This window comes from Dasypus novemcinctus, chromosome 14, assembly GCF_030445035.2.
Source record: "Dasypus novemcinctus isolate mDasNov1 chromosome 14, mDasNov1.1.hap2, whole genome shotgun sequence".
NCBI classification, from domain to species: domain Eukaryota; kingdom Metazoa; phylum Chordata; class Mammalia; order Cingulata; family Dasypodidae; genus Dasypus; species Dasypus novemcinctus.
The window spans coordinates 76511554-76538699 of record NC_080686.1 but is presented as its reverse complement, the minus strand read 5'-3'; the positions used below and the strand labels follow the sequence as shown (position 1 = coordinate 76538699).

The following is a 27146-nucleotide window of genomic DNA, read 5'->3' as shown; positions in this document are numbered from 1 at the left end:
TGAGGAAATATTTTTGTATTTGAAAACAATGATCTGATTCACATAGTTGAAAAACAATTTATTTTCCAACTAATGTCTTCTTATTTTTTCAATTGCATTTTTCTCATTAGCACAAATGAAAATGTCAACCAATATTCATGCCAGAATAACACACATTCATTCATAAATTGCAACCATAGGTTGGCCACCGATATAAAAATTTGGCAAAACTCATTGGAAGGATCCTATGAGAACCATTTTGCTATGTGGATTTCACAATAAAGAATATTGTATAACCTATTATTATTTGTAAATAGTGTTTTACCTATGTTTTTATCAACTTTTTTTTAAATAGCAGTTTTTAAGAATTTACCAGCACACTACTGATGTCATGCAATCCAAGCTAGGTCAGTTCAAATTTTTCTGACTCTTAAAAAAAATATCACATACTAAAAAGTATTTGAGCTGATTTATCAGAAAATAAGATGCCTACAAAAGAATAACAAACAACAATAATTAATATAAATTGAATGTTTTCCATGTGTTATGGAATTGTTCTAAGCCCTTTGCATGTAATATTTCATTTTAACTTTCTCACAATCCTTTGCGGTAGATACATTATTATCTCCATTTTTCAGATTAGCAAACAGATTCAGGGAGATAATTTTCCCAAGACTACTGTGTAATTTTCAAGTCCAGGATGCAAAAGTAGGCACACTGACACCTATAGAGATTACCAATTCTTTTATACCACCTGGAGCTGATGATCACTGTCCTCTTGTCCTTTCTCCCTTTCTTCATCCTGGGATTTAACCTTTTCCTTCTTTCTATGAACCACCCTATATCTTTAAAAATAGCTATGTATTTTCACTGAAGTCAGCCAGAATATGTTTCTATGACTTGTCTGTCACTAAAGCCCCCTGAGGCATGTAGCGCATGGCATAGTCATCATTTTTATTGTTAATTCCTGATGCAGTGTAAAAGGAGACCACTGTAATATAGTTTTCAGTTTGCTCTCTCTCAGAGCAATGTTCTAATGTATTTCACTGTCTCCTGCAAAATGAATATATGCTCATTTCCCCTATACTTATATCTGGATGGATTCTCATTCAGCCCTCCTCTTGACTGATTCATACTTGCCCAGCACACTTGACTATCTACAACCTCTGCTACTGGGAACTGCACTCGTGATGAAATAGTTAACTTACTTCAAATATTGTATTTCAATTGAATTATTCTATGCAGGGACAATAAATAAATGCCTACAAATAAACAAGCTATGCATAAGGAAGAAATAGAAATGAAATATTCCAAAATATTAAAAGGATTACCTCTGGCTATAGGCCTTCAGGTATTTCCCCCCTTTACTTTTCTGTGTTAATAAAAAATTCTGTGTTAACAATTCTCAATAATATACCTGTTTTATTTTATAATAAAATATATTTTAAGGAATAGTAAACTTAAAAAAAAAGAGTTATGGTTATGTAGTGATTGACATTATTGACCACTCCCTGTTTCCTGAAACTTTTTCTTTCCCTGACTTAATTCTCTGTTTTCCTGAAATTTGTCCTACCTTCTCATTCTTTACTCATCTTCTTCTGCCATCCCCTTAAAAGTCAATGTTGGGAAGAGGATGTGGTTTAAGTGATTGGGCTTCCATCTACCATATGGGAGGAACCGGGTTCGATCCCCGGGGCCTCCTAGTAAAGGTGTGTCTGCATGGCCAGCCAGGAACTCACAACAAGCAAGTGTCCATAAGGCAAGCCATGCAGCAAAAAGATGATGATTCAACAAAAGAGAGACAAAAGGGAGAGTCAAGGCAAGATGCAATAGAAACCAGGAACTGAGGAGGCACAAGTGACAGGAAACTTCTCTCCACATCACAGGTCCCCAGGATTGAATCCCAGTGAATCCTAGAGGAGAAAACAAGAAGAGAAGACAAAAAGAGAAAATGGACACAGAAGATCACACACAAATGGATACAGACAGCAAAAACAGCGGGGGGGGGGGGGGGGGGGGAGAAAAAAGTCAATTTTCCTCAATGTTCTGAATTCATACTTTTTTTTCATCATACATTCTTCCCCTTTTCCTTCATACATCTAAATACAAAGTCCAATAAATTGATTCTAGCAAATTAATATGTCTGGAAGTTCCCTAATTCTCTCTCACACAAGTTTGCATTACTTCTCCTTTGGATAATCAAAATTGCCTCCCAGTTAGTGAATTGTCATCTCATTTTGCTGTTACCCCAACACTACTGATTCTCCAAAATAAATCCACTGTGATGTTTCAAAAATTAAATTATTCTAAAATGAAATTAAGCCTCTTTCCTTAGAAAATTATTTAAATGGTTCTGAATAGATTTATGGATGGAGCCATGGACAAACCTGAACATTATCTCTCTAGTCCCATGCCCCTCTGCTCTACTTCTCTCCAGTACTTGGCCAGAGCTCTTTGGTTTTGAGACATGCTGCTCTTCTGTGGGAAATATACTCCCCCACTTTATTTGTAACTCTCTTAACTTGTGACTTTCTTTATTCCTGGCCATTCTTTAGGTTTCATCTCACGCATCATTTTTTTTGGAAACCTTCCTTGTCCTGTATCTTTGATTGGTTTAAGAAACCTTACACTGCATACTTGCTCACTAGTTGTAATACTCTATTATAATGATCTGTTTGCCCATCTCTTTTCTTTATTTTGCTTTTGGAAAATAACAGGCTTCAAGTCTTTGTATCTTTAACATCTAGTAGAGTACTTGTAATGTGAGACTGTTTCAAATGAATATTTATTGAAAGTATTGATTATTTGATCGTAAGGAATTTTTTGCTGGTTTATTTACTTGTTTTGTTTTGTTTTTTCTTTAAGAACTTCTCTGATTCTTACAAAAAAAACCAAAAAACAAAACTAGGCAATGTATGCAAAGGCAGGGTGTTTTTAGTTTTATTCTTCCAGTAGTTGCCCCATTACTAGCTATTGGTGCCCCTACCACTTTAACCTCACTATTGTAATTGTTTTTAAAAGATATGCATAATCATAGATTTGCTGCATGATAATAAGGCATAAATAGCAAGTAGTTCATATAAATTATGGAAATTAGTATATGTTATATAGCCAAATAGTCTTTTCATGGGATGGCATAAGAGAGGAAAGGAAAGGACTGGACAAAGAAATTTTAATTAAGCCTACCAGGGTTCTTTGATTATCGGTTAGGTTAAGTTGGACTGCCTGTGATAGAAAATCCATTATAACAGAGGTTTACCAAGATAAGTATGTTGTGGCTTTGCTGCAAGAATCCTTCAGGGATATAGGCTTCTTCTAACTCATTACTCTACCATTCCCAAGATGAGGCTTTTGTCCCCAGGTTCCAGATCAGGCCATATACATTCCAGGTGATGAGTTGGGGGAAGTGCTAAAGAAGGAAAGCAAAAGATAAACAAGAGCTGTGATGAAGGTTTTATCTTTTATATCTTTTTTCTTTAACTTAGCCATGTGGTTTTACTCAGCTCCAAGGGAGAATAGAAGAAATAGTTTTATTTAGGGCATCTAGGTACTAGTTAGAAATTTTACTACTTTGGAAACAGGGGTAAATAGAATGTTGGCAAAAAGTGTGAAAATCGCTGTTACACAGATTCATTCCAGAATTAATAATAAAAGAATAAGGAATATTCCTAGTAAGTACTACCAAATAAGAAGTCACATATTAGGGGGAAAAAATTATAGCTTTGATGGTTGTGTGGTGTTATGGTGGTGATAGGTCTATTGCTGTTGTAAAAAATTATCACAAACTCAGGGGCTTAAAATAAGACATATTTATTATTTTATGGTTCTGTAGATCGGAAGTTTGATTCAAGTCTCACTGGAATAAAATCAAGGTGTCAGCAGTCTTCATTCTTTTCTGGAGGCTATAGGAGAGAAGCTGTTTTCTGTTCATTTGCGTTGGCAGGATTCATTTCCTTTCAGTTGTTGGACTGAGGTATCCGGTTCTTTTGTTTTGTTGCTGACTGTCAACTGAGGGTCATTGCCAGCCTCCTTCTTCCAAAATTTCAAAGCTATCAAAGGCAGTTCAAGTCCTTTTCATGTTCTATCTCTCTGACACATTCTTCTGCCTTCCTCTTCCACAGTTCAGAACTCCTGTGATTAGACTGGGTCCACCTAGATAATGCAGAATAATCTTCCCATCCCAAAGTCCTTAACCTTAGTTACATCTGTAAGTATTTTTTCCAGGTAAGATAACATATTCACAGGTTCCAGGGATTAGGGTGTATGAACATCTTTGGGATTGTAATGATTCCGCCCATGGCAATGAGAGGGGCAAGGAAATTCAAGACCAGAGCACTTTTAAGAGAAGGGAACATCTGTGTGGTGTCCTTATTTAGGGAGCATTGTTCAGAAAAGGAGAGAAAGAACTCTAGTTAGTATCCAAGACATAGACAAGATAAGACACAGAAAAGTGACAAAAATCTTGACCTATGTCTGTTTATTCTGTCCCCTTTCCTTCCCAGAAAGAACTCTTTATCAGTTGAAAATTTTGTCATTTAATCATCCTAAAATTCCATATCATTCCCACTTCATACTTTTCACTCTTTATCCCTACCAGTTAGGGGAAGGGGAAGTATTTATGGAAAACATTCATGCACAGGGTAGCTCCTCAATATTCCTCCTAATTGGACATTTTGTCTTTTTTTTTCTTTGAATAAATGACACTTTTTGAGATAAAAAATTATCAACTGGATAATTGAGCAAATACCCTTAAGATGTTTAAGAAATTGGAGATTCTAAAGAGATTAAATTAATTTGCAATGGTACAAAAGGATTAGAAATATTGATGCACATCTGCAGTTGTTAGTGTGAGGGAGTTTAGTGGGGATCTGATTTAAGTAACTCTAAGGCATGGTATTTTATTCAAGTAAGACACTCCTTTCCTGCTCCCCAAACTCCTTATCTAACCATCACTATGTTTTTAATGATAGAAAACACAGACAAAAAAAGGAGGCAGTAAAATAAAAAACAGGTGAAGAAGATTATTTTGTGTAAAAGAAACCTCAAAGCATCCATAAAGGAAACCAATATTTGTCATTTACATTCATTAATTAAAGGGCCAACCATGTTTATTATCAATAATCCCTGAATAGCAGTGGCAGAAATGGATTCAGCGGCAAAGAATACCTCTTACACTCTGGCTTAAGTCTTCCTGGGCTCCCACCTAGATTGCTTGTTCAAGAAGGGAATTTTGGAGGTATACAAGGACACTCATAGAAATCAACTGATGAAGATTTATTGTTTAGTGTCAATGCTAGAAAAAAATTCATGAACAAAAGTTAACACAAAGGCCATGAATTGAAATGGTAGTACCTTCCACTTTTCCCCTCTAGTGTCAAAAGAAAAATAATGAAGATAAACTGGGGTCTGAAATTAGAATCCACTGCATGGCTCATTGTATATAAAAAAATGTATGGTATCTAATTCTCACTACTATAGTTGTATGTTTAATCAGTGTGAAGAAATTATTCATTTCCATGACAAGGCCTTGAGTTAAATATTCTTTATACAGATATAGAAATAGATATAGCTATAGATGGATGGATAAATATCATGAACTAGGCTATCTCCTTTATAAATGAATGAAGATTCTGATTCCCTAAGCGGGAAAAAGACAGATAAAGAGCCTTCTTATCAAATTCTCTTTAACGAGCCACATTTCTATTTGTTTTTCAAATGTGTTGGTATATACAGCCTAATGTACAAATTTGGAATGCATGTCATCCTAAAACTAAAAATATTATCTGCCAGGCATTTTCTTTAAATTCTGTAAATTCAAGTGAACCATTTATTATATTATGAAATTTAATTTATACCCCCCAGTACCTAACCATGAATAAATGATGGAAAAGAATCAACAATTTTTTACTGTTATGTTATAGGTTTAATATTTGATGCATTTTTTATGTGCCTTCTTCCCTTCAGTGAAACATTTGAAGTGCCTTATTTAATCTGTCATTGTTATATATCAGCAATCCCCTAAAGGGGAAAACAATGTACAAATACAAAAGGCATAGAAAAATAAGACAAAACTAAAAACTTTTATCATTCTATCAATATCTTTGTGTCCCTCGACTCCCTTCTTCTCCTGACTCTAAAATAAGAGCCCTTGTAAAAACTGAAACTATTAACCTGATACTGGCAGCAAAGTAAACAAGCCTATAGATTTCCCTGAGTGAGTACTTCTCATTTTTGAATGATTTACTTCAGAGTGTTGGGATATATCTTTTGCAAGAAAACATCTAAGTAAATATTACAATGTATAATCCTTCTAGAATATGAAAGATTCTTTCCCCTAAGATGAGGTAAGTTTCAAATGAATAATGGATTCACATGTATCATGCTTAATCTTTTTATATCTTAACTATACTTATCTATTTCACAAATTTCTTGTAAATTTTCCTTTGCGCATTTCTTTTTATAAAGATAGGCAAATTAGGATGTGTTTTAGTTTGCCAAAGGTTTATAGATGCAAAGTAACAGAAAGTGTTGGCTTTTGTAAATGGTGTTTCTTTGGGGTAAAAGTTTACAGTTCCAAGTCCATGACAGGTCCAACTGGAATCATTGTAAGTGGTGTGTTCTCAACGAAGTCAACTGCTGCATATTGAAGCAAGGTGGCAGGCAACCTCTGCCTGGTCTCTCCTTCCTCTTTGGGCTTCCTTTCTCAGGCTCAGCTGCTCTGCTTTCTTTCAGAATTCAGTTGCAAGCTGGCACAGAGCTTGTCTCTTAGGGCTTCTTATATCAGTTTAGGTTGTTCTACCCTCTTTCCAAGTTCAGTTGTAAGGTATCAGGCATATAGCAAGGCTGGTCTCCTCCTGAACTGCTATGTGAGCCCAGCCTCTTTTTCTTTCAATAATTTTCTTTCTATTTTTTAAAAGATACTTAGATTACATACATGTTACATAGAATATATAGGGGATTCCCATATGCCCCAGTCCCCACACCTGCCACATTTTCTTCCATTGGCAACATCTTTCATTAGTGTGGTAAATTCATTAAAATTGATAAACATATTTTGGAGCAGTGCCACTAAGCATGGATTATAGTTTACCTTGTACTTTATGCTCTTTCCCACTCAACTCTGTAGGTTATGGCAGGATATATAATGGCTTGTATCTGTTCTTGTAATGTCATTTGGGACAGTTTCCAAGTCACAAAAATGCCTCCATAGTACACCTGTTTTTCCCTCTCCCTTTCTCCAGAACATCCAATGGTCACTGCTTCCAAATCAATGATCTTTCTTCCATTGCTAGAATCACAATAAGTCTATAGTAGAATACCAGTAAGTCTACTTTAGTCCATAGTTCATTCCCCAATCCTAAGAGTCTGTAATGGTGATACCCACTCCATCTTTAATTGAGGGGGCCTTCAATCCATACAGCCAATGGATGGGACTCTTTTGCTTGTAGTTATAGACACTCTCGGTTCCTTGGTGTGTTGTTTGTCCATCATCTCCTCCTTATTAGTTGTCCTGGGTGAGTCCAATGAACTAGAGAGTAGGTGTTGCAACTCCATTGAGATTCAGGCCCAGCTGAAGGCCCAGCCTCTTGAGGCATCATGCTTAAATGATTCTGTCTCTCACAGAGCAGTATCAAACATGGGAGTTCCTTTTTCCTCTCTCTGTCCATGTGAGTCTGTTTATATTAGACCCAGCAAGGAGGCAGGAGCTCAACTTGAGTCACACTTCAATGACATAGTTCAATCAAAAGCTAATTGATCTTATCAAACAATCTAGTCAAAGGCCCCCCTGATTAATTTAATACAATCAAAGGGTATCACATCCACAAAAGATGAGTTTACAAACATAATCTTTCTCTTTTTGGGATTCATAAAATAATTTCAAACTGCCACCAGATGATTCATAATTAAACATTTACTGATGACCCATTCTTCATATACATATGGAATACGTCTCACAAAAACATTCTAACTTTAGGATTATTCTGAAATATATTTAATAAACACACTGAATGTTTTGTTCTGTCTGAAGTAAGCACTTATAATCAATAAATTTTGAGTTAGTCCTGCGAGGAATATATTTTTGTGGTCCTTTGGATACTGCTTTCATATGTAAGAAGGGAGGAAATTGGGGAAAGGATTACAATCATTTTTATTGGGAGTAAATAAATCATGGTTGAGTCCACTTTTTCCAACCCTCCTACAATCCAAATCTATGTCCTCAATTTTTCTAACCCAGTCCTGTTCCCTTCAGAGCCATATTCCCCGCTTCTGCTAAAGTGAACATCTTAAAACCAAATATAACCTTGACAACCCCCTGCTTAAAATTCTTAATTTGTTGGTCATCATTTACAAGATAAACTTAGTTCAATCTCCTCAGGATAGTTAAATTCATATGGCCAAATCATGATGTCCAAGTGTTTGGTCAAATAAGAATTGGTCTGATTGCTACTGTGAGGATATTTTATGGACTTGAAATCAATACCGAATTGATTAAATCTATGACTGATTACATCTCCAATCAGCTAAGGAAATAGCCTTCAACAATGAACAAAATCTCATCCAATCAGTTGAAGGCCTTAAAAGGAGAAGACATGATTTCAGCAGTCAGAAGAGATAGTTTCATATCTATGTCAGCCAGCCAGCCACTCCTGGGGAAGTCATTGAAACCTTGATCAGAGACTCCAGCTTGCAGTTGCCCTACAGAATTTGGATTTGCCCATCTCCACAGTCACATGAAACAATTCTTACAAAAGCTTCATAATATTTATATATTTATATATCTCCTGTTGGTTCTGCTTCCTGGTAGGACCCTGACTAATGTGTCTTGAACATAATCTGGCTCCTGCTTCTATCTCCTAGCCTTCCTTGCCATCTTGTTTCACAATGTATAATTCAGAAACAAAAGAATGCTTTTCCCCCCTGTGCCATTTTGCATGTTTTCCCCTAGAATGTTCTTTCTCAAGTCCCATCTCCACTTTCTTTTGCACTGCTAGAGATTCCCTTCTCCTGGAAATCTTTGTTCTTTGCTCCCCAACTGGATTGGGCAGCTATCATATCTGCTCCCATATAGCCCTGTGTCCACATCCCAAAGCACTTAACCACAGGGTATTGTAATTATATTGTTTATGTATCATCTTCCCCACTGGACTGTGATTGCCAAGGTCAGAAAAGTATATGAAAAAGGAGGTGCTTTAGATGTCAGGTTTATTTTGTAACAAACATTGCATAACTGAAGCTAATTTAAACTTTGTATATTTTGTACTTATGCATGTATTATGTATTCTCAACTTCTCATATTATTGTTGTTCATATTAAAATGACTTATTACCTTATGAAATGGATATAATGGAGAAAGGCCACTTTTAGAGAAAAGAAATTTTTACAATCATAGATTTGGGTGGAGAAATCCTTTTCTCCGAATCACAGTGGGTTGCCACAAAAAGAGCTTCATCCTCAAGGCCTGTTATGAACATATCAGAATAAACATATGTTATGATTAACTTATTTTAGCTTAAATAATAAAAATAGCTGCCATTAATTGATGGCTTATTACCCATCAAACACTGTATTGTCTGTTCTACAAACCTTTTATAGTATAATGCCTGCTTCAACTTTAGAAAGTATAAATTATGAACACTATTTTATAAAAAACAGACTTACAGATATTTAGTAATTTGCTAAAGATAATATTCTGTGACTGAGAAGGGACTTACACTCTAATCTTTGTCTGTGCCCTTAATTATAATATCCTATCTCACTAATGAGTATAATAATGTAAAAGTATCATTAATTTGTTTAGTTAAACCTTTTCAAAGGTTAGTCTAAATGCTGTACCAATTACATCAGTATAAAATGTCTAATATAGAGGTAAGCTGGTAAAGAAATATTGAAAAATTTCGTTAGCTTTCAGATTATTTTGAAGTAAACAGTAAAGACATTACCATGAGAGATAAAACAGGATATAATCATAGATACTTCCTACATATTCCCAGGAATTGATGAAATTAATATTTACTAGTTGCTAGTTTTCAGAAATTATCTCCCATTGTCATAACCATTTAATACATGAGGTGAATGTCCAACACAAAATAATAAACTTTTTTTCAGGAGATACTGGGGCAAATAATATATTTTAAAATTATTTTTATGTATATACAAGGAATTTGGGAACAGAAGGTATTTCCTTAATTGTAGATTTTTTCTATGAAAGTACAAAACAGCATGGCGATTAAGCACATGAACACCAGCATCAAGCAAATTGAGATTGAATTTGGTCCCATCACTTATTAGCCAAATAAGCATTGGCAAATTACTTGGGCAAGGTACTTATTCATCTATGAACTAACCTGATCATATCTATTTATCCATAAGAATATTTTCAGTTTAAGCGCAAGAAACTTCAACTCAAATGGTTTAAATAAAGATAAAATGCATTATTATTTAATACAACATTCTTTCCAATGGCATGCAAACTCCAAACATGTAATAAAAATGCCCATTTCTTGTCTCTGGCTATCTCCATGCGGTTTTGTCCTAAGACTTATATATTTCAAGATGGCTACAATAGGTTTAATCAATACATCTAAATGTAATCATCTCCAAAGCAAATTGATTCTTTGTTTTTCTTTCTTGCACCAACAAAACTTTCCCTCCAAACCCTCCAATGGATTTCCCCTCATTTTCCATTGACTAGAATTATGGCACTTGTTAATATTTAATCAAATCATGGCAAATGTAATGGGACTGCCAATTTTGTGATAGACTGCTTAGGACTCATTCCATGGTACTTGGTATAGGATCACCAGTCCCTGATGCATGAGGAAGATACATAGCTGAACAAAATCAATGTTCTGTTAAGAAGAAAAAGATTAGAGGTGAATAAGGAGGATGGATGTTGAGTAGTTAAATAAAAGTATCTGTCACAATTCTTCCATTTTATTATCCAACATCCATCTAGATAGATTCTTCTTCCTCTGAACTGACTTTGAAAAATTCCTACATGAAACATACTCTCTCCCTTAATATAGAAAACCCCAAATCTCATACATACAAGTCCAAAATATGTAAGTGTAACACAGGCTTCCTCATTACATCCAACTATATATATAGTCTCTCATTGTCTACAGAACTATGGCTAAAAGGTTATCATGGTCTCCCCTGTCATGACAGAAAATAAGCATGATAAGTGCAATAAAAACTTCTATTCAGAAATAGAATGGAAAGTACACAGTGGTCACTGATCCATAGCACAATACCATATCCTGCTGGAATGTACTGAAAACTCTTTTCTTTGACAGTGGAATGAGTTCTTTGATTAGCGTGGAATGTAGCAGAACCCAGTTTGGGAACTGACTTCATTACAACCTTCCATGGCTTCTGGTTCTGACCTCTAGAAAAACTTTATATTCTCCCTTCTCTGGTAGATACTTTATATCCAATAGTAAGTTCTTTCTTGTTATTTTTCTCCTCCATTATCCTCTATGGTCCCATCTGAAAAGGATATTGAAAACAAGACTTGAGCCCACTTCCTACCTTTGTTTGGAATTGAGTGTGGTTCTTAATAGTTTGTGTAGTTATCCACTATTTGGCCAGGCTTAGAAACTGTAAGTTATCTTAGCAAAACAACTCCATTAAAATTGGTTTTTCAAATAGGTGCCTCTGTCAATTTTCATGGGCTTAACAACAAATTCAAACCTTATATTTGAGTCTGAGAATTTCTGTCACCTTTTATTGGGACGCTGTGATCTACACATTCATCAGCCTTCAGTTTAACAGCCTCTCCCTACAGGCAATCTGTAACAAGACTTAGGTGAAGAGGCACCTTACATTATTCAATCTTCGCGTATTTGTAGGTCAAATGGAAAATGCTTGAAAGATAGAACTGGCTTGCCTTTGCTCCAATATCATCTCCTTCTGCTAAATATATTATTTATCTCTCTGTTTTTATATGGTCCACATTTACCTGAAGTTTGTCTCTTTCTTGTAAGACCTTACTTAAGGTCAAAAATAAAGAAGCCTTTCCTCAAATGCACTTACAGCTTGAATTGTTCTTAGCTACAGAAGACAACAAATGAACCAAATGTTTCACAAATGTGAAGCCAGATCACTACTTTCCAAGGCTGGAATAGAGGAGGCCTCCTTGCCTTCTACCTTAAATCCTCCACTTAGTCAATTTCACCTTTTAGTGTCTTTTAAAATATGGTACTCTGCTCCCTGGTCTCAAATACTTTACCTTCTTTGTTCTCAGTGGCAAGAAAATAAAAAAGTAAAAGTAATTTATCAAAATGTTATTACATAGCTTGCAGAATTGCACTGAATCCTGCAAAATCAGGCTTGCAACAGAGGCCAGCATAAGGGGAGCAACCAATATTATAGTTAAAGCCACAGCACAAAATCTGTCTGATAAGGAAAACTTTGTTATCACCTCTGAAAACTCGTCACAACCTGTATCATACCTGCTGCTGCCTCTAGATCTCTGCTTTCCAATATCATAGGCACAAACCATATATGGCACTTTAAATAGGGCTAGCCCAAATTGAGATGTGCTATAAGTATAAAGTTCACAATGGATTTCAAAGACTTAATATTAAAAAGAAAGAACCTAAAATATCTCAATGATTTTTTATTTCTTATATGTAGAAATAGCATGTTTTCTATATTGGGTTTTGTAAATACATAATTAAAATTAATTCATTGCTCCTTTTTACTTTTTTAGCATGGCTCACCAGAAGATTTTACTTGACATTTGTGACTTGAATTTGTGTCTGACATGTTTCTTTTAGACAGCATTGCTCTAGACTTTCAGTGTCATTATGTTTACAGCTAATGTTGCCCCCTTGATACTGAATGTTGTTGCTACTATTGCCACCCTAATTCAAAAGCAGAAGTTGTGTGACTGAGTGGGCAGGCCTAGCTCATGCCTGCACTCGGTAGGCATTAAAGGATGAAGAATTGAGTATATGGCCATTGGTACATATGGTGGGAGGTCTTCCTATCAAGAGTCCTCATTCCTCAAACTCAAGGAGAATCAGATGCTAGGTGGCCAAAATAATGCACAAAATCCCACTACATATATTTTTAGGGTTAAAATAAACAATAAATATAGAGTTCAGACTACAGTGCCTCATACAATGTAAATATTTGACAATTTAACAAAAATCATATGTGATATATATACAATAATTAAGTGGGGACTTCACATGACTATATAAAATATAATAAAGTTATGGTTTTAAAACTTTTACAGATACTTCAGATAATGACAGTTGTGCATCATAAATTTTATAACATTTCTAACTAAATGCCCAATGAAAATCTGTGTCTTAAGACAAATGGATCTACTCAGTGTTTAATATTTGGTACTATCTACATATTTGGTTTTAGAAAGCCAAAATTTAAAATTCATGAAATTATCTTTGACTGCATTAGTAGTTTAAAAGAGAACACATAGCTGTCAATAAGCAGCACCATATAAACCAGTTTGAATCATCACTCCTCAAATGGAAACTAAGGGAGTGTCATCTCTGGTTAAAAAACTAAAATCTAAACACGCACAAAATATTCAAGACTATTGTAAATTATTTAAATATTTCAGGGCCATACTTCATGATTCTAATTTTTCTTTCATTAGTCCTATGAGCCAAATGTACATTATTTTTCCATAAGTGAAATCAAACAAGTAAGATAAACAAACATGTACGGCATTCCTTTTCTACTAATATGCATGATACCCTTCCTATTTCCCTACTAAATGTTTATACTCTAAAATCAATTAAATATATAGAGAAGGCATACATACTGCATTTGGCTATTTGCTGATTATTTGTACTACCTTTTTATTTTATTTCCACATATACAAAGATACATGGTTGGAAAACTGACTACTTACTCACCCCTATATATTAGGAGGATTCACAAAAAAGGAAAATTTCACACCAGACTCCAGACATTACTTATGACATTCTAGCTGTTAACCAAATTTTTTGTTTTGTTTTCCAAATTTCCCTCATGCATTTTATTAAAGAATTTTTTTTCTGTATGATATTAGTTGTACTATAATGCTTTATTTATATTTACTACTCAAATTGAAGCAAAGTTATATATATATTTCAGCAGGTATGGGGAATTGAACCCAGACTCCTATGTATGGGAAGCAGGTACTCGACCACTAAACTACATCTGTTCCCCAGTGAGAGCTGATTTTTGTTTGTTTTGGGTTTGTTGGTTTTTAGGCGGTACCAGGGATCAAACTCAAGATGTCATACACAGGAAGCAAACAGTCAACCCTTTGAGCTACATCCGCTCCTCAGACTTTATGCAGTTATCACTTCTATGGAGAGATTCAGATAAAAATGTTACAACTAAGTCTAACAGACTCAAATTAAAATGAATGTGTTCTACAAATTCAATGAGACTATTCTAAATGCTCAATGATTATGTCACTGAAACTGTTCAAGTATTACATGTCTAAAATGGCCAGTGACAGTTCAAGTGGTTAAGTGCTTATCTGAAATTATAGGATTAGTTAGTAATTAATTCATCACTTAATTTAAAATGAAGTAGAATTTTCATTGTTGAATATGAACAATTCAGGGAAAATAAAATGTACCATAAAATGTGTGTCTGAATTCTTTAGGATATGATTATTCACTTAACGGATATCATGAGTTTGGCATAAAACTGGCAATCAGTCAATGAGTACTTATTAGACACCTAAGTTATATCTACTAGCCTATTAAGCTTTGTAAGTTATATAACAGGCATCAATGCCCAAATTTCACTGCAATGAGCACACAGGTCTATTGTAAAATGGATTGGAGTAAAAAGGATCATGATATTTCTTCCTTTACCGGGACAACATGAGGTATTCTGAGGGGTTTCCCCACTGAAATAGTAAAAGGTCCTTGATATGTGTAAGAAACACAATATTTTTTGCATTGCTGGTTCACAGTGTATACATATTTGCATACATGGAGCTGAAATGAAAACAAGTAGTTGAAATGGGAAAAAGCCTTGTTTTCAGTGGGAGGCGGTAAGGGCGTGGAAGATGGAAAGAGGGTTTAGGAATTAGGAGACCAAGATTTGGGTCTAATCTCTTTTGATAAATATAGTGACAAAATAGAGCTTAAGACTTCAGAATTAAGCTTCCATAAAGGAGATTAAATTGGCTCCAGTTTCTTACTAACCATTGGATCCAGTCAGAAACAAATAATTGAAATTATTCCCAACTAGACATTCAAGATTCACACAGTTTAAGCTCTACAGAAGATGAGTTCACTATCAAATATATTTAAATACATAAGGAAATAAGCCCTATGAATGTGTCAATAGAAATAACAAACATATAAATATCCTAAAAGATATTAAATATTAGAATAACCAAATATACAATATGAAATACCAATACATAAAAGGTTTAAAAAATGAAATTTTTATACTTATCAAGTAGTACAAAATTATGAAAAATTGATTAGACACATTTTCACAAGAACAAAATAGAAATTTTACGATTAAAAATAATTTTTGAAATTTAATCAAATCTTGTGTTAATGAAGAGAGAATTAATGCACCAAAAATAAATCTCAAGAAATTACATGGTTGGCAACATAGAGAAATAAGGAAATAGAAATTATGGAAACAGGTTAGAGATGCAGAAGATGAGAATGGGAAGTCTATTTGGAATCCCAGAGGGGGGAAAAAAGAAGCTGAAAAAGAGACAATATTTGAAGAGATAATGTATGATTTCTGAAATTAAAGACATGAATCCATAGGCATAGGAAGAATATTTTAATTTTTTTAAAAGATTTATTTATTTATCCCCTCACCTAACCCGGTTGTCTGTTCTCTGTGTCTATTTGCTGCGACTTCTTTGTCTGATTCTGTTGTTGTCAGAGGCACAGGAATCTGTGTTTCTTTTTGCTGCGTCATCTTGTGGTGTCAGTTCTCTGTGTGTGCAGCTCCATTCTTGGGCAGGCTGCACTTTCTTTTACGCTGAGGGGTCTCCTTACAGGGCGCACTCCTTGCGCATGGGGCTCCCCTATGTGGGGACACCCCTGCGTGGCACGGCACTCCTTGAGCGCATCAGCACTGCACATGGGCCAGCTCCACATAGGTCAAAGAGGCCCGGGGTTTGAACCTCAGACCTCCCATGTGGTAGACGATGGCCCCAACCACTGGGCCAAGTCAGCTACCGGGAGAATATTTTAAATGACAGTATACAAAAAGGATATGTGCACCTAGATATTCCATAGTGAAATAAATAAAAACACCAAGGAGGAAGAGAAGCGGCCAAAGAAAAAAGATAAATTAACCCCAAACAAATAATTTTCATTCAGAGCCCCAGGTCTTGGATCCAGGGCACCGAGCCTAGCAGGGGTTATGAAGCCGAGATACCCACGTGGTCATCCAGAGTTTGGCAATAGATCCACAGCATCCGGGATCTGCAGTGGCTCTTGGGAGACTGATTCCGCAGGAACGAGGGTGCTTGAGAGACAAACGGCAGAGCAAACGGGGCTCATGCCACCAAGCACGTCCCGGAGAAATGGCCTGTGCTCGTTAGGAAGAAGAGAAGCATTGAGGAAGCCATCCCCGTGGTCTGCAAGATCTGGACAGTCTTTTACGAGATACCTAGGAACCAAATGGACCCCGTCTGCCAACTTCCGGATGTGACTCTCGCGCGTGGAAGTGAAGCGCTGCCCCGGCCGCTGCAACGCCAGCAGCGTGCAATGCCAGGCCTCTCACGTCCACCACCGGAGCGTCAAGGGGGCCACAGGGGAGTACGACGGCAAGAAACCCGAGTTAAAAGAGGTGAGGCTGGAGGGGCCCTTGGAGTAAAGGTGTCCTACCTCCAAACTGGATCCAGAGTTTGGAGAAAAGGGGGCAGATTAAGGCGAGGACAAGCCAGCGGCCCTTCCCTGGGACACGGATGTACATGGCGTGTTACATTCCTGAACCTACTGCGTAGGGTGCTTGATTGCTTGTGTGCAGTCTTCCTTCTTCTTGAAAAACTGTCTCCAAAAATACTCTGGAGAAGAGACAGTGTATATTTGCTTGATGTGATATCAGAGCAAGTTATTATAGCACTCGGTGAAACAATAAGAAGCTTCCTTGTCAAAGGAAAAAGAGAAAATGAAACCACAAAACATGACGACAACAAAATGACCCACAAAAATATCCCAACAATTGGTCGCATGGAGGGCTGGAGGGCTACCGAGCTCGCGCGCGCGTGTGTTTGGGGTTTGGGAATGTGCTGGCCTGTCCGCAACCTGGGTCGCGTCCAGGGTGGCCATGTGTGTTTCTTGCAAGGACACGGTCCCCAACGGAACCAGAAATGTCCTGGAAGCCTTCACAGACTTAGAAACCACACTTCCTTGCTCCTAGTGTTACACATCTATACAGAAACCTCCTCCAGAACCTTAAGTGTATTATTTAATCATGATAAAGTTATCAAGTTTCCTTTTTGCCTATTTATTTATTTATTTATTTATTTATTTATTTATTTATTATTTTTTAAGTACCTCAATGGCTTTTACACCGGTAACACCACACAAGGCTACTGTCAGGACAGCATGGCAGAAGTTTCTCTAGCTGAATGTGAATTGAGATGTATTAAAAGAGTGTACCTATCTATGCATTTAAAAGAAAAGGTTAATAACAGGAACACTTGGAGCCAGAAGACAATAGAAAAATATCTTTAAAATCTTTGAAAAAATCATTGTTAATCCAAATTGTGTAATCGTCAAAATTAACCATCTAAAATGAGGGTAAAAGAAAGACATTTTCAGATAAACAAAAAGTAAAAAAGAGTTTATCACAAATAGAGCTATATAAAAAAAACTCTTATAGGTTCTTTCTCCCCAAAAAAAGAGAAAGTAAAAGGAAAGAAGAATAGTAGGAAGAAAAAAACAGAAAAAGGAAAAAAATGAACTCATAATAAAGAATGGTGAGTGAAAATTTAGTAAAAATGTTAGTAAATTTTAATATATATTTCCTGTATAAATTAAAAATAGTATAGGATTATTTCAACATAATATATCAGATCTCTGGCTTTATTAATATGCTTGATAAAATTTTACAGGTAACCAGGAAAATAATAGAAATTTTTTAAAAAATTGCCAAAAAATACGGAGAAAATGGAATAAGAAAAGAAACAAATAAATTTTATAAAAATCAAGAAAAAAAAAATCACAGGAATATAAGCCAAACAAAGTAAAAGGGAGATGATAGAAAGAAGGCCTAATATACAGCAGTCACAATAATTATAAATGGACTAATTAAAAATTGTCAGAGTAAATTTTTTATTCAGTTTTGAGCTATCCTACTAAAGATGGGAAGTTTGAAAGTAAAAGAGTGAACAAGAATACCAAACGATTACAAAAATTAAAGCTGGATAATATATTAATATGGGATAAATAGACTTGAATTTGAAACCTAGAGAATTTCTATATGATATTCTATTCCCTGGAATGATGTAGCATTTTAAACCCATATGCATCCCAAAAAATAGCTTCAAAATATATAGAACATAAATCAGTAGAGAAAGGAAGTTGACAAGTCCACTATCATAATGGGAGATTTCAATAATGATTTTCAATTTTTGAAATAACAAGCAAATAAAATATTTCCAAAAACAAAAGAATTGAACAACCAATTTAATACTTTTTATTTAATGGGCATATAAAGAACCCTGTACCTAACAATTAGAGAATGCACATTCTTAAGCATATTTGAAATATTTATAAAATGTGATCATATCCTAGCAATAAAGTTTCAACAAATTTAAATTATAATTATTACACAGACTTGCTAACAGACTCAGTAAAATTTAATTATAAACCGATAGGAAAATGATAATTTAAAAATTCTATATACATTATAAATAACTACTTGAAATACTTCATTGGTCAAGGAAGAAAAGAGGAAATTTAAAAATAATAATTAGAAGTGAACAATAATGAAGATGCCATATATGTCAAAACTTGTGAATTGCTGCAAAATGATATGTGGAGGGATGTTTATGACCACAAGGTTTCCTTTAGAAAAGAAGAGAAACAGAACATTAATGAGCAAAGCATACAATTTTATATGAAAAGCAAAATATCCACAAAAAATACCATATCAAATGCTAATAAAATCAGTTTGTTCTAAAAAACGTTTCAGACATGTAAATAATGTTAACAAGTAAAACAGGACAAAAGAATGGCTGTAAAATAGGTTAAAGGATACTGTGGATAACTTTATGACAATAAATTTGAAGACTTGCATGACACTGGCATGTTTCTAGTAAAATAAAAATTACTTAAATTGACTCAAGAAAAATCAGAATGTCTGAATAATTCTAAGAAGTAGAAAATAAAAATTGAACTAGCAGTGAAAATTCAACCCTAGCTTCCCAGAAAAAGTCTCATATTTTTACAGGTGAGTTCTGCCTAAATTTCAAGAAATAATTTATTACCAATCTTCTAGAGTTTCTTGCAGATAACACTAAAAGAAGTATATAATTGCTAGCTTATTTTATGATACCAGCAAAATTTTGATACTAAAATCAGACAAGGAATCCAGAGATGAAAACTTCCTTAGCTTCATAAATGGTATTTACACAAATAGTATTTTTAATGGGGAAACATTTGAAGCTTTCTCTTAAAATCAGGAACAATTTTGTGAGTCCAGCAATCACCCATTCTAGGATACATATCAGAGATCCAAGAAAGTTAAAATAAAATAAATAAAATATGAAGTTGGAAAGGAAGATCAAATTATTGTTCACAGATGACATGGTTTTATATAGAGAAAACTAAAAACAATTTATGAATGTTTTAAATAATAAGGAAATTTTAGCAAGTTGTCTGGATATGAGATCAATATGCAAAATAGATTTTATTTTTATATACCAATCGCAAACAGTAGAAAATATAATCTAAAGATATATATACCATGAAGTATTTGCAATACACATATAGAAAAACATTATAAACTTTATTATATATATCCAAAGTGTCCTAAATAAATTGAGAGGTCAGGTTTATGGTTAATATATAATACTTTAAAGATGTAAATTTCCACCAACTCATTTTATAGACTCAGTGAAATTCAAATCAAAACCCCCAAAAAATTTTTGGAAGAATTTTGCAATTTCATATATGGAAGAGAAATGATCCCAAAATAGTCAAAATACTCCTAAATAAGAACAGTATAGGGTGGGCAGAGTATCTAATTTACAAGATAGAGTGTTATTTTAAAACTGTAATAATTAAGCCAATTTGTCAGGGACACATAAACTGACCAAAAAAAGGAATCTAGAACAAAAAAACCAACATCTTTGTATATGAAATCTTGACATATGTCAGAGTTTGGTCATGTAGATCACTGCAGAAAGAACTCTTCAATAATAAGTGCTCGGACGATTGTTTGTCCATACTTGGGGGAAATTTAAAAGGAATTCTATATTAGTTTTCTATTATTGTGTTATAAATTATGAAAATTGCAAACCTAGTGGGTGAAACAAGAGGAATTTATTAGTTCATAGTTTTCATGGGTGGGGAGAGAAACTGAACACAAGTTAGGTAGGTTCTCTTTTCACAGTCATTAAGGTTTTGGCTGGGGCTTTGATATTCTTTGAGGGTGAGTGACTTCTTCCAGCCTTACTGGTTGTGGCAGAATTCAAGTCCTGTTTTTGTAGGATGGAGGCCCTTCACTCCTAGAGGAGGCCCATTTTATTCTCTGTTACACAGGCCTTTGTACAACAAGGCAATTTTTTTCCCTCAAGGCTGACAGAAAATCAGCTCCTCTGACTTCTTTTGTCTCTGATTGCAAGACTCTTTTAGAAGGGCTCCCTTGAATTAGTTAGGACAAGCTAAGATAATATCCCTTTTGATTAAAGTCAACAGATTAGAGACCTTAATTCCATCTGCAAAATCCCTTCACCTTTGTCTTATATAAATCATGGGAGTGATATTCCATCATATTGCTGGGTCCTTTCCATACTCAAGGGAAGGGAATTACACAGGATGTGAACACAAAGAATGGGAATCTTGGGGGGCATCTTAGAATTCTACCCACTACAGAGGCCTCCTTCACACTTTAAAAAATTCAATTAACCAAAATTAAAGTTTTGAAAAAATATTTTTATAACCTTACATCATAGACAATGCAAAAGTTCTGTTACTCATAAAGTAATAGATTAACAAATTATACTCCATTAAAATTAATGATTTCTCTTAAGATTTTTCACATGCAAAAAATGAGAAAACAACAGTGTTATAAAAGTGAAGATGGTATTTCAACACATATAACAGGTAGAGGATTTGTATACAGACTATATAAACTAGATCTTCTCAACTAATAAGTCAGGCTCAGTGGTACTTAACAAATATGACAGTGGAACTAAGATATTGATCTCAGTCCTCCGGATAGCAGAGCAGGGCAGGGACTAAAGACCTCCTCTAAAAGAATCCTCATCTGTTCACCTCATTGCATCTTAAAGTTATCGTTATTATTACTTGTGCTATAATGGAAAATAATTGGGAAGCCCTAACAGAATTTCTGCAACCAAAATGAAGCAGACAAACAATCCAGGAGAAAATGGTCAGAATACAGTCATTTCACAAATGAGAAAACATAAACGAACAAATATATAAAAATATGCTCAACTCACTAATGAAGAAAATGCAAAATATGATCACTTTTAATACCCTTAAGATTGACAGAAATTGAGATATCTAGCATACACATTTGTAAGTATTTAAATTGGTAAAACAATTTTGGAAAACCATATGGCACAAAATTATGAAGCTGAATAGCATTATTAAGTATACAACTTAGCTATATATTTGCATATTTGAACAAGAAGATGCTTTTTCAAAGCCGTCTATAATAGCACAAAATAGGAAATCACCTAAATCTCATTGACAGATAATTGTTAACTGAAAGTATGCAAAATAAGGAATCAATTTTAAGAAATTATGACCACAGAATATGTATAACTCAATGTTTTCCATATTTGCTACATTAAAACTTGGACAAAACAAATGTTTTAGTCAATGCTAACATAAAATCTGTAAGAAATAAAAAATTAACATGGTAAAAAATTATGTATTTCATATAGCATAAGAAGCCAGGATATGAAATGCTGCCTTTTTAAGAATTTTAATGAATTTTAATGATACCAAATTAATAACTAATTATGAAAATTATTAAGGAGATGTCTTTCTCATTTATTCTTTATTAATACTGGTAATATCAGGCATTTATTTCCTTTATCAGGTGATTTATGGTAATTTATTATAAATTATTTTTCTTAATATGTGATTCTATATGGGCAGCATTTATGAAATTTCTGTACTGATTCTTAATTATATTTATAGTAGGTTCCTAATTTAAGAATTGCAATTTAATTAAACACAAATTTTTGTATAAGCATGTGAACAATATATATGGTAGAAATAATACTATATTATAAGCCATGGTATTATGTATCTCTCAAGTACTGTGCTCCCAATTTTGCCAGCATGTTTTATTTTATTTGAGGGAGTCTATAAGCAAAGGATACACAAAGATAGACCTGATGCCATAAAATCTGATGATCTAGAATCAAATTCAGCTTTAACATTTTTTAAGCTTTCCTATTTAGTGGAAATAGTACTCATTTTTTTAATATCAGCTTTCCAAAAATATATACAAATATATGAAAAACCATTCTTCTCCTATATATATATACTTTTTATACACTTTTTATAAAGCCTTCTCAAAGTAGATTGATTGTAATCTTGCTTAAAATGCTTCAAATAAAAGCATTCTATAAATAGAAGCCATGCTGCTTCATTGAAAACTTCTTACAGAAGGTACAATAAACAAATAAAAGGCCTGTGATGATATTTGATTGAAATTCAGGAATATGACTTCATCTGCTACCATAGTATGAAATATATATGTATGTATTTAAATATATAAAATATATTTTATATTGAAATGTCTACTAATATATATTAGATTGGTGCAAAAGGGATTGCAGTTTTGGACCATGAATTTTAAATCATTATAACTAGGCTCAAACATATCTTCATTAATCAAGATAGCAACCATTACAATCAACACATTTTTGCCAAAGAAAAATGAGTTTGTTTATTCTTGTAGCATAAAAATCTGTGCTTTGGAATTTGACAAACTCTTGGAAAACAGTTTCTGCATCCCGCTGGTTGTGGAAGTGTTTTCCAAAAAGTTGTCGAGATGCTTGAAGAAGAGGTAGTCAGTTGGCGGGACATCAGGTGAATATGGCAGATGAGGCGAAACTTCGTAGCCCAGTTCATTCAACTTTTGAAGGTTGGTTATGCAATGTGCAGGCAGGTGCTGTCTTGGAGAAGAATTGGGCCCTTTGTATTGACCAATACTGGCTGCAGGCATTGTACTTTTAGGTGCATCTCATTGATTTGTCGAGCATACTTCTCAGATGTAGTGGTTTCTCCAGGATTCAGAAAGCTAAAGGGGATCAGACCAGCAGCAGACCACCAAACAGTGACCATGATATTTTTTTGGTGCAACTTTGCTTTTGGGAAGTGCTTTGGAGCTTCTTCTGGGTCCAACCACTGAGTTGACCGTCACCGATTGTTATAAAAAATCCACTTTTTATTGCCCATCACAATCTGATTGAGAAATGGTTCATTGCTCTTATGAAGAATAAGAGAAGATGATACTTCAAATTGACCATTTTTTTGAGTTTTGGTCAGTTCATGAGGCACCCACTTATCAAACTTTTTCACCTTTCCAATTTTCTTCAAATGCCAAACAACCATAGAATGGTCAATGTTGAGTTCTTTGGCAACTTCTGAGGTAGTTGTAAGAGGATCAGCTTTGATGATTCCTCTCAGTTGGTCATTGTCAACTTCCAATGGCTGGCCACTATGCTCCTCATCTTCAAGATCCTTCTCTCCTTTGCAAAACTTCTTGAACCATCACTGCACTATACATTTATTAGCAGTTCCTGGACCAAATGTGTTATTGATGTTGCGAGTTGTCTCTGCTGCTTTATGACCCATTTTGAATTCAAATAAGAAAATCACTTGAAGTTGCTTTTTGTCTAACCTCATTTCCATAGTCTAAAATAAATATAAAATAAACAGCAAGTAATAAGTAAATTAGAAAAAAAAACATGAAGCAACAAACACACATTAAAATGAAGTATACATAACCACATTTATTTAAGAATGTATTCCAATATCAAATGGCATATTTCAACAATGCAAAGCAACAGTTACTTTTTTACCAATCTGATATGTCTGTAATTAAATATTTATATGTTAAAATAAGTCTTCTAAAATGATAAAATTTTAAATTTTAGTGAGTTGTATAGACGTGCATTTTAAATATTTTTCTATTGCTTTATTTTTTTTAAACACATAATGCAATGTATTTTAAATGTTTGGTTCTATTTGTTAATAGGTTATCCAGATAAACTTTGAGGAATTCGATCTAGAGATTGGTTATGATACTTTGACAATTGGTGATGGTGGCGAAGTTGGAGACCCTAGGACAGTGCTCCAAGTGTAAGTTCTCAATGTTTTACTCTTGACTTGGCATATCAGGTATTTATAGAATTTTATCCTTAAATCATTTTCTTTATATTGCTCCCTCACATTACAACAGAAGAATCTCAGTAACTTAGTTATTATCATCAACCAATTGTGTATTTATTACTCCTTCTTCAATGAGACTTTAGGCACTAGATCCAAAGACAATTTCTTGAATCTATTGCCATGCCAGGAGCCCTTTGGAATGGAAACCGGGAGTGAAGTTGAAGAGTGGATGGTAGGTCTTGGTTTGGGAAAACACCCTTGTCCCCACAAAGTTTGAAAATTTGAGACTGAAAATATATACATAAAATTAATCCTAGAGACTATGATCCTGATACTAAGGCTAGTGGATATTTGCTTATTGAGAGCAAAATCCTACCTAGGCAACAAGATCAGAAATTAAGGTTGTCAGTGGTTTGAAACTTGAAGCACTTATTAATAACCACTTTTAGTGTTGAGGTAGTTAATGTATCAAAAATGACTCTTCATATGATCTAAAAGAATTAACATACATTGAAAAAAAGAGAAAATGTTTGGAACTTATTTGTAGCCAGGTCTTTGGTTAGGCATCACAATAATCTGCCTCTGACAGTAGTATCAAGGATTATTTCAGGGAGTGTATATGTTGTTTTTTCTGCTATCGACCTCAGAAGGTTAAGGTATCTCAAGATGTTCTCAACAACCTTCATAATTCAGTTTTATCTAACCTCATGTTTTGCAAATGGGGTCTAATAACTGAATACAATATAATTATCTGGTGTACTTGTATAGCTAAAACCTGCTAACTGACTTCCTGTATCAGCATCTCTGATTCAGTCTGATTTAGGCCTAATAATCTATATTTTAGTTCTTACACCAGGTGATCCTTATGCAAACCAATGTTTAAGAACTATTGATAGTTAATTTTAAAATCTTATTTTTAGCGTAAAAATGTCCTTGAAGTAATGCCCTTATCATGTGACTAAGGTATGCTAATTTTATTTTCATTTCTTTTCTTCTCCTTTCTTCTCTCTCCTTTTCTTCTCTGTTTAATTTTACAGAAGGACTCCTGGTACTATTATTACAGAATCTTGCAATAAAATCTACGATTTACATTATGTGAACATTACGAATTCCAGCATTATTTCCTCTTAGTTCCTTTTTTCCAGTAAAAAGTGAAAAAAAAAAACCTCCTCTTCTTATTTGTCTTCATGCACTCTTTTATCTTTATTTATTTATTTATTTATTAGAGAAGTGGTGAGTTTACAAAACAATCATGCATAATGTGTAGAATTCCCATACAGCACCCCTCCACCAACACCATACATTTTTGTGAAACATTTGTCACAGATTGTGAAAGAACATGATCAGACTATTGCCAGTAATGCTGGTCCATAGGGTACACTTTGCTTTTTTTTTTTTCACATATTCCATATTATTAAGAATATGTATTAGTATTTTACATTTGCTATCACTCATGAGAGCACATTCTAATATTGTTCTGTTAACTACAGTCCATTTTCAATCACAGTCCACCGTGTTATACAGTCCAATGCCTTGTACATTCTATCCTAAGTGTACACTTGGGGTTTTCACTTTCATCATAGAGTTGTGCAGTCATTGCCCCAGTAAACCTTTGAATGTTTTCCTTAACCCAAAAGAAAAAAAATCCCACAATCCCCATTACTGACCCTTTGTGTTGATATAGAAACTTCTTTGACATTGATGCAAGAATATTACAATATTGCTGCTAACTATAGTCTGTAAGTCACATTAATTGTATTTTCCCATGCATCACTATCTTCTTACCACCCTGTAAGAGTGACATACTTTTGTTCTAGTTCATAGGAGAACATTCTTATATTTGTATTATTAACCACAGTGCTCATTCACCTCAGGGTTCACTATGTTATTCAGTACCTAGATTATTCTCTACCTTTCTTCCAAATGACATTTACATCCATAGACTATCCCTTTCACAATCCCAAATTATAAACAGCTGTGTTAGTTATACTCACTATAATGTGTTACCATCAACTCTATCCTTTTCCACACTTTTACAGTCAAGCTAATTGAAAATTCTACATATGTTAAGTATCAATAACCTCTTTTCAGTCCTCATCCTATCTCCTAGTAACTTATAGTCTAGGTTTTAACTCCATGTATTATTTCTTCATATCAGTTCATATTAGTGAGACCATACGATATTTGCTCTTTTGTTTCTGCCCTATTTCACTTAGCATAATGTTGTTGAGGTTCATCCATGTTATCATATGTGTCCCAATTTAATTTCTTCTTATAGTAGCATAGTATTCCATCATATGTATATATCACATTAGTTTTATCCATTCATTGGTTGATGGACACTTGGGTTGTTTCAATCTTTTGGCAATTGTGAATAATGCCGCTATTAACATCTGTGTGCGAATGTCTTTACACATCACTGTTTTCCTTTCTTGTGGATATATGCCTAGTAGAGGGATTGCCAGATCATAAGACAATTCTTTATTTAGCTTCCTGAGCAACTGCCAAACTGTCTTCCACAGAAGCTGCAGCTTTCTACACTTCCACCAACACTGAAGGAGTATTCCTATTTTTCTATATCCTCTCCAGCACATATGGTTT

The 27146-nt window shown here is 34.3% G+C and overlaps 1 protein-coding gene across 2 annotated transcripts in view; it reads left to right on the top strand.

The window, feature by feature from the left end:
* CSMD3 (CUB and Sushi multiple domains 3) overlaps positions 1-27146 on the top strand; it is a 1328729-nt gene that overhangs the window by 605468 nt on the left and 696115 nt on the right. For both annotated transcript variants that reach the window (XM_058275930.2, XM_058275932.2), the window contains one exon: positions 24412-24515. In XM_058275930.2, coding sequence (XP_058131913.1) covers positions 24412-24515 — 104 coding nt within the window. The remainder of the gene's footprint in view (positions 1-24411; positions 24516-27146) is intronic.